General features: G+C 61.9%; 1 protein-coding gene across 3 annotated transcripts in view; it reads left to right on the top strand.

The window, feature by feature from the left end:
* The first annotated feature begins 1,154 nt into the window (after positions 1-1,154).
* The window catches only part of LOC121274407 (ammonium transporter Rh type B-like), a 30,854-nt gene continuing 23,938 nt past the window's right edge, over positions 1,155-8,070 (top strand). The window contains exon 1 of one of the 3 annotated variants that reach the window (XM_041181711.1): positions 1,155-1,463. In XM_041181711.1, coding sequence (XP_041037645.1) covers positions 1,277-1,463 — 187 coding nt within the window. In that variant the 5' untranslated portion in view covers positions 1,155-1,276. Of the gene's footprint in view, positions 1,464-6,637; positions 6,782-8,070 lie in introns of those variants that run through there. The other 2 variants (XM_041181712.1, XM_041181713.1) reach the window with 2 other exon arrangements.

The raw sequence follows: 8,070 nt of genomic DNA, 5'->3' as shown, positions 1-8,070 counted from the left end.
CAAGTGGGGAGTATTCCATCTCACTCCTGACTTGTGCCTTGTAGATGGTGGACAGGCTTTGGGGAGTCAGGAGGTGAGTTACTCGCAGCAGGATTCCCAGCCTCTGACCTGCTCTTGCAGCCACAGTATTTATATGGCTGGTCCAGTTCAGTTTCTGGTCCATGGTAACCCCCCAGGATGTTGATAGTGGGGGATTCAGCGATGGTGATGCCATTGAATGTCAAGAGGAGATGGTTAGATACTCAAAACAAAAACAGAATTACCTGGAAAAACTCAGCAGGTCTGGCAGCATCGGCGGAGAAGAGTTGACGTTTCGAGTCCTCCCCTTCGACAGAACTTCTGTCGAAGGGTCATGAGGACTCGAAACGTCAACTCTTTTCTTCTCCGCCGATGCTGCCAGACCTGCTGAGTTTTTCCAGGTAATTCTGTTTTTGTTTTGGATTTCCAGCATCCGCAGTTTTTTTGTTTTTATCTCTGTGGTTAGATACTCTTTTCGTAGAGATGGTCATTACCTGACACTTGTGTGGCACGAATGTTACTTGTCATTTGTCAGCCCCCGAGCCTGGATATTGTCCAGCTCTTGCTGCATTTGGGGACAGGGACTGACTGCTTCAGTTCGGCAGGATTCGACCTTCAGTTTTGCAGTTTCTGAACCCCAGTAACCTCATCATAATCTTGTCGTGTGCAGATTACTTCTGGGGTCAGGGCACCTCTCCCCAGACAGGTATATACTGGGGTGAGGAGGTGGGGGACAAACTGTAGGGAGCCAGCATAAGGAAGATGGGCCGAGTAGCCTCCTTCTGTGAAACTCTTTATCCCTGGCTACCTCTGCTGCTTAATTCTCTCTCTCTTTTGTATGTGTGTGTGTATGTGTGTGTGTGTGTGTGTGTGTGTGTGCAAACCTGATAAAAAGATGGGCGTGAATTTGGCTCTGTTTCCAGCTGCGGGTCTATGTATAAAAGGGTTTGTTCGCTGCTTCGCCCCTGTCTGTCTAACCTCGGTGCATTGGCCAGGCAGAGCAGTGGGGACAAGTTTCATTCCCAATTGGTGTTTAAGGTGGGGGGTGGGGGGAGGGGAGAGAAGGGGAGGGGGGTGGAGGGAGAGAGAGAGAGAGAGAGAGAGAGAGAGAGGCGGGGGGGGGGGGGGGGGGGGGGGGGGTTGCTAGGACTATTTTGGTAGAATTGCCACCCCACCAGCCCCGACAACCCACCCTCACCTCTAGCTCCCAAGCTTCGCGAGAGACCTCGAACCCCCCAGCACCACCCAATCCAGAACCATGAGCTCTTCCACCAACATGCGCCTGAAGTTGCCCCTCATTTGCCTCCTGCTCCAGTTCCTGCTGATCATCCTCTTCGCCGTTTTCGTCCGCTACGACGGGGACACCGACGCCAGCGAGTGGTCCGGGCGGAAGGCGCAGGAGAACACCACCGACGCCGACAATGAGTTCTACTTTAGGTATCCCAGTGAGTGACCCCAGCCAAACAGTAACCAAATATATATATTTGAACAAACTTTTCCTAGTCTCTCTCTTCCCATCAATTCCTCCTCCTCCTCCTCCCTCTCTCTCTCTCTCTGTCTCTCTCTCTCGCTCTCCCGTGTTTGTTAAGCGCCGGCGCTTGGGTTTGTCTCAGAGGTGCGATGCCCGCCTCCCTTGGCCGAATAGCCGGCTCGCCCTCTCGCCGTGAGGGGTAAGGGGGAGGTGGGAGTGAGGGGTAAGGGGGTGGGTGGGAGTGAGGGGTAAGGGGGAGGTGGGAGTGAGGGGTAAGGGGGAGGTGGGAGTGAGGGGTAAGGGGGTGGGTGGGAGTGAGGGGTAAGGGGGAGGTGGGAGTGAGGGGTAAGGGGGAGGTGGGAGTGAGGGGTAAGGGGGAGGTGGGAGTGAGGGGTAAGGGGGAGGTGGGAGTGAGGGGTAAGGGGGAGGTGGGAGTGAGGGGTAAGGGGGAGGTGGGAGTGAGGGGTAAGGGGGAGGTGGGAGTGAGGGGTAAGGGGGAGGTGGGAGTGAGGGGTAAGGGGGAGGTAGGAGTGAGGGGTAAGGGGGAGGTGGGAGTGAGGGGTAAGGGGGAGGTGGGAGTGAGGGGTAAGGGGGAGGTGGGAGTGAGGGGTAAGGGGGAGGTGGGAGTGAGGGGTAAGGGGGTGGGTGGGAGTGAGGGGTAAGGGGGAGGTGGGAGTGAGGGGTAAGGGGGAGGTGGGAGTGAGGGGTAAGGGGGAGGTGGGAGTGAGGGGTAAGGGGGAGGTGGGAGTGAGGGGTAAGGGGGAGGTGGGAGTGAGGGGTAAGGGGGTGGGTGGGAGTGAGGGGTAAGGGGGTGGGTGGGAGTGAGGGGTAAGGGGGAGGTGGGAGTGAGGGGTAAGGGGGAGGTGGGAGTGAGGGGTAAGGGGGAGGTGGGAGTGAGGGGTAAGGGGGAGGTGGAAGTGAGGGGTAAGGGGTGGGTGGGAGTGACGGGTAAGGGGGAGGTGGGAGTGAGGGGTAAGGGGGTGGGTGGGAGTGAGGGGTAAGGGGGAGGTGGGAGTGAGGGGTAAGGGGGAGGTGGGAGTGAGGGGTAAGGGGGAGGTGGGAGTGAGGGGTAAGGGGGGGGGTGGGAGTGAGGGGTAAGGGGGAGGTGGGAGTGAGGGGTAAGGGGGAGGTGGGAGTGAGGGGTAAGGGGGAGGTGGAAGTGAGGGGTAAGGGGGAGGTGGGAGTGAGGGGTAAGGGGAGGTGGGAGTGAGGGGTAAGGGGAGGTGGGAGTGAGGGGTAAGGGGGAGGTGGGAGTGAGGGGTAAGGGGGAGGTGGGAGTGAGGGGTAAGGGGGGGTTGGGAGTGAGGGGTAAGGGGGAGGTGGGAGTGAGGGGTAAGGGGGAGGTGGGAGTGAGGGGTAAGGGGGAGGTAGGAGTGAGGGGTAAGGGGGAGGTGGGAGTGAGGGGTAAGGGGGAGGTAGGAGTGAGGGGTAAGGGGGAGGTGGGAGTGAGGGGTAAGGGGGAGGTGGGAGTGAGGGGTAAGGGGGAGGTGGGAGTGAGGGGTAAGGGGGAGGTGGGAGTGAGGGGTAAGGGGGAGGTGGGAGTGAGGGGTAAGGGGGAGGTGGGAGTGAGGGCTAAGGGGGAGGTGGGAGTGAGGGGTAAGGGGGAGGTGGGAGTGAGGGGTAAGGGGGAGGTGGGAGTGAGGGGTAAGGGGGAGGTGGGAGTGAGGGGTAAGGGGGAGGTGGGAGTGAGGGGTAAGGGGGAGGTGGGAGTGAGGGGTAAGGGGGAGGTGGGAGTGAGGGGTAAGGGGGAGGTGGGAGTGAGGGGTAAGGGGGAGGTGGGAGTGAGGGGTAAGGGGGAGGTGGGAGTGAGGGGTAAGGGGGAGGTGGGAGTGAGGGGTAAGGGGGAGGTGGGAGTGAGGGGTAAGGGGGAGGTGGGAGTGAGGGGTAAGGGGGAGGTGGGAGTGAGGGGTAAGGGGGAGGTGGGAGTGAGGGGTAAGGGGGAGGTGGGAGTGAGGGGTAAGGGGGAGGTGGGAGTGAGGGGTAAGGGGGAGGTGGGAGTGAGGGGTAAGGGGGGGGTGGGAGTGAGGGGTAAGGGGGAGGTGGGAGTGAGGGGTAAGGGGGAGGTGGGAGTGAGGGGTAAGGGGGAGGTAGGAGTGAGGGGTAAGGGGGAGGTGGGAGTGAGGGGTAAGGGGGAGGTAGGAGTGAGGGGTAAGGGGGAGGTGGGAGTGAGGGGTAAGGGGGAGGTGGGAGTGAGGGGTAAGGGGGAGGTGGGAGTGAGGGGTAAGGGGGAGGTGGGAGTGAGGGGTAAGGGGGAGGTGGGAGTGAGGGGTAAGGGGGTGGGTGGGAGTGAGGGGTAAGGGGGAGGTGGGAGTGAGGGGTAAGGGGGAGGTGGGAGTGAGGGGTAAGGGGGAGGTGGGAGTGAGGGGTAAGGGGGTGGGTGGGAGTGAGGGGTAAGGGGGAGGTGGGAAGTGAGGGGTAAGGGGGAGGTGGGAGTGAGGGGTAAGGGGGAGGTGGGAGTGAGGGGTAAGGGGGAGGTGGGAGTGAGGGGTAAGGGGGAGGTGGGAGTGAGGGGTAAGGGGGAGGTGGGAGTGAGGGGTAAGGGGGGGGTGGGAGTGAGGGGTAAGGGGGAGGTGGGAGTGAGGGGTAAGGGGGAGGTGGGAGTGAGGGGTAAGGGGGAGGTGGGAGTGAGGGGTAAGGGGGAGGTGGGAGTGAGGGGTAAGGGGGAGGTGGGAGTGAGGGGTAAGGGGGAGGTGGGAGTGAGGGGTAAGGGGGAGGTGGGAGTGAGGGGTAAGGGGGAGGTGGGAGTGAGGGGTAAGGGGGAGGTGGGAGTGAGGGGTAAGGGGGAGGTGGGAGTGAGGGGTAAGGGGGGGTGGGAGTGAGGGGTAAGGGGGAGGTGGGAGTGAGGGGTAAGGGGGAGGTGGGAGTGAGGGGTAAGGGGGAGGTAGGAGTGAGGGGTAAGGGGGAGGTGGGAGTGAGGGGTAAGGGGGAGGTAGGAGTGAGGGGTAAGGGGGAGGTGGGAGTGAGGGGTAAGGGGGAGGTGGGAGTGAGGGGTAAGGGGGAGGTGGGAGTGAGGGGTAAGGGGGAGGTGGGAGTGACGGGTAAGGGGGAGGTGGGAGTGAGGGGTAAGGGGGAGGTGGTGAGTGACGGGTAAGGGGGAGGTGGGAGTGAGGGGTAAGGGGGAGGTGGGAGTGAGGGGTAAGGGGGAGGTGGGAGTGAGGGGTAAGGGGGAGGTGGGAGTGAGGGGTAAGGGGGAGGTGGAAGTGAGGGGTAAGGGGGAGGTGGGAGTGAGGGGTAAGGGGGAGGTAGGAGTGAGGGGTAAGGGGGAGGTGGGAGTGAGGGGTAAGGGGGAGGTGGGAGTGAGGGGTAAGGGGGAGGTGGGAGTGAGGGGTAAGGGGGAGGTGGGAGTGAGGGGTAAGGGGGAGGTGGGAGTGAGGGGTAAGGGGGAGGTGGAAGTGAGGGGTAAGGGGGAGGTGGGAGTGAGGGGTAAGGGGGAGGTAGGAGTGAGGGGTAAGGGGGAGGTGGGAGTGAGGGGTAAGGGGGAGGTGGGAGTGAGGGGTAAGGGGGAGGTGGGAGTGAGGGGTAAGGGGGAGGTGGGAGTGAGGGGTAAGGGGGAGGTGGGAGTGAGGGGTAAGGGGGAGGTGGGAGTGAGGGGTAAGGGGGAGGTGGGATTGAGGGGTAAGGGGGAGGTGGGAGTGAGGGGTAGGGGGGGGGTGGGAGTGAGGGGTAAGGGGGAGGTGGGAGTGAGGGGTAAGGGGGGGGTGGGAGTGAGGGGTGGGGGGGGTGGGAGTGAGGGGTAAGGGGGGGGGTGGGAGTGAGGGGTAAGGGGGAGGTGGGAGTGAGGGGTAAGGGGGGGGTGGGAGTGAGGGGTAAGGGGGGGGTGGGAGTGAGGGGTAAGGGGGAGGTGGGAGTGAGGGGTAAGGGGGGGGGTGGGAGTGAGGGGTAAGGGGGGGGTGGGAGTGAGGGGTAGGGGGGGGGTGGGAGTGAGGGGTGGGGGGGGTGGGAGTGAGGGGTAAGGGGGGGGTGGGAGTGAGGGGTAGGGGGAGGTGGGAGTGAGGGGTAAGGGGGAGGTGGGAGTGAGGGGTAAGGGGGAGGTGGGAGTGAGGGGTAAGGGGGAGGTGGGAGTGAGGGGTAAGGGGGGGGTGGGAGTGAGGGGTAGGGGGAGGTGGGAGTGAGGGGTAAGGGGGAGGTGGGAGTGAGGGGTAAGGGGGAGGTGGGAGTGAGGGGTAAGGGGGGGGTGGGAGTGAGGGGTAAGGGGGGGTGGGAGTGAGGGGTAAGGGGGAGGTGGGAGTGAGGGGTAAGGGGGAGGTGGGAGTGAGGGGTAAGGGGGAGGTGGGAGTGAGGGGTAAGGGGGGGGTGGGAGTGAGGGGTAAGGGGGGGTGGGAGTGAGGGGTAGGGGGGGGGTGGGAGTGAGGGGTGGGGGGGGTGGGAGTGAGGGGTAAGGGGGGGGGTGGGAGTGAGGGGTGGGTGCGATCGTTGGGACCTGGAGGGAGGGCAGAAAAATTGAAAAAAGGCGGATGTCGAGGGGAATGCGAAGGACGCATTCCGAAGCTATTCGGCCACAGGCAGCGTCACAGGTTGCTCCCCCACCCCCCCCCCCCCACTCCCAGGACTAAAGTGTGGTGAGGGTGGGGGGTTGAGGTTGTTTATAAAGCAACTAAGGGGGTAGATTAGACACTTTACACTTCCCCCCCCCGCCCTCGCCCTGGGGTATTCAGCTCTCGATCCCAGGTCCCAGGAACACTTTGGTGAGCCCCAGTGTTTTTACTGCCAAAGGGGGCTGGGAGAAACTGGCTCCTTCCCCATTAGGAAGGAGGGTTTGGCATTTCTCTAGCGCCGGTCACGACCTCAGGGCTTCCCAAATGCGGCCAGTTTGCGCACAGCAAGCTCCCACAGACAGCGCCGTGGTGGTTACTTTGGAGGCGATGCTGGCCGAGGGACACATTTTGGTCTCAGCACCGAGAGGCAGAGTGGAGGGGGGAGGGTGGGGGGGGGGGGGGGGGGGGGAACCTCCACACCCTCCGCTGGCTCTTCCTCCAATAGCGGCCGTGGGATCTTTTACACCCACCCGAGAGGGGCATTCGGGGGCCTCGGTTTAGTGCCTCTTCCAACAGTCAGTGCAGCGACCCCCTCCCTACCCCCGGCCTCCTCTCCTTCCTCCCTCCCTCCCCCCTCCCCTCCTCCATCCCTCTCCCCTCCCATCCCTCCCCTCTCCTCCTGCCCCCTCCCTTGCCTCCCCCCTCTCCACTTCCTCCCCCCACCCTCCCCTCCTCCTCCCCACCTTGACTGCGGAGCATCAGCCTAGATTTCCACTCTGGAGCGGGGCCTTCGAATCCCCCACCTTCTGCCTGAAAGGTGAGTTGGGGGTTGTGTTGGGGTGGGGGGGGGGCGCCTCGGGGTGGGTGGGGTGGGTTTCTTCGCTGTGAGTGAGTCAGCTGCATAAATTCACTGGCCCTGGGCAGGGCAGGAAGGGATTAAAGAAACTTCTTCAGCCGGAGAGCGGTGAATCTATGGAATTCATGGCCACAGAAGGCTGTGGAGGCCAGGTCATTGAGCGTATTTAAGAGCGAGATAGATAGGTTCTTGATTGGTGAGGGGATCAAAGGTTACGGGGAGAAGGCGGGAGAATGGGGTCGAGGAACCTATCAGCCATGATTGAATGGCGGAGCAGACTCGATGGGCCGAATGGCCTAATTTCTGCTCCTATGTCTTATGGTCTTATGGTCTAAAGGGATAAAAAAAATGCGCTCCAAAATCAGCCAGCGCTGTCTGTTTGCCTAATTCACCTGTGAACCGAGAGCCGGTGTCCCGTGGGAAGGTCAGGCAGTGCTGCGTCCCAGCCCTGTGTGGGTGTGCAGGGCCACAGGGGAAACACGCGACACGCAGAAAGATTAGTGGGGGCATCAGAGACGAGGTACACAGATAACCAGGAGCGACAAGTGAGCCACAGCAGATGTTGCGCTAACCCCCAGTGCTGCTGACGCCTTCCAAACAAGGTTGAATAGCTGCAGGTGAAGGTTGCTGCTTGGGGGTTACGATGCAATGGAAAGCTGGCCTCAATGGTGACCTGCATTTATATAGCGCCATTACGGTAGTAAGACGCACCCCCCCCCCCCCCCCACCCCAGGCGCTTCACAGAGGTTTAAATCAGACTAAACTTGCCCACTGACTTAGGGAATCGCAAGGGGCAATTAGGGACGGGCAATAAATGCTGGGCCCAGCCAATCCCGAGCATCAATCTGAATGAGGATGAGGTCATGTGGTCAAGGTCAGTCACAGGGAGCATCTTAAAGGGGGAGAGAGAGGGAGGCGCGGAGAGGTTTAGGGAGGGAATTCCAGAGCTCCAGGCAGCTGAATGGTCGGAATCGGGGGATTGGGAAAGAGGCCGGAATTGGAGGAGCGCAGAGATCTCGGAGGGTGGCAGGGGCTGGAGGAGGTTACAGAGATAGGGAGGGGTGTAGGGGCTGGAGAAGGTTACAGAGATGGGGAGGGGTGTAGGGGCTGGAGGAGGTTACAGAGATAGGGAGGGGTGTAGGGGCTGGAGGAGGTTACAGAGATAGGGAGGGGTGTAGGGGCTGGAGGAGGTTACAGAGATAGGGAGGGGTGTAGGGGGCTGGAGGAGGTTACAGAGATAGGGAGGGGTG

Source organism: Carcharodon carcharias (assembly GCF_017639515.1).
Source record: "Carcharodon carcharias isolate sCarCar2 chromosome 36 unlocalized genomic scaffold, sCarCar2.pri SUPER_36_unloc_16, whole genome shotgun sequence".
Taxonomy (NCBI): domain Eukaryota; kingdom Metazoa; phylum Chordata; class Chondrichthyes; order Lamniformes; family Lamnidae; genus Carcharodon; species Carcharodon carcharias.
This window is presented reverse-complemented; position numbering and strand designations above follow the sequence as displayed.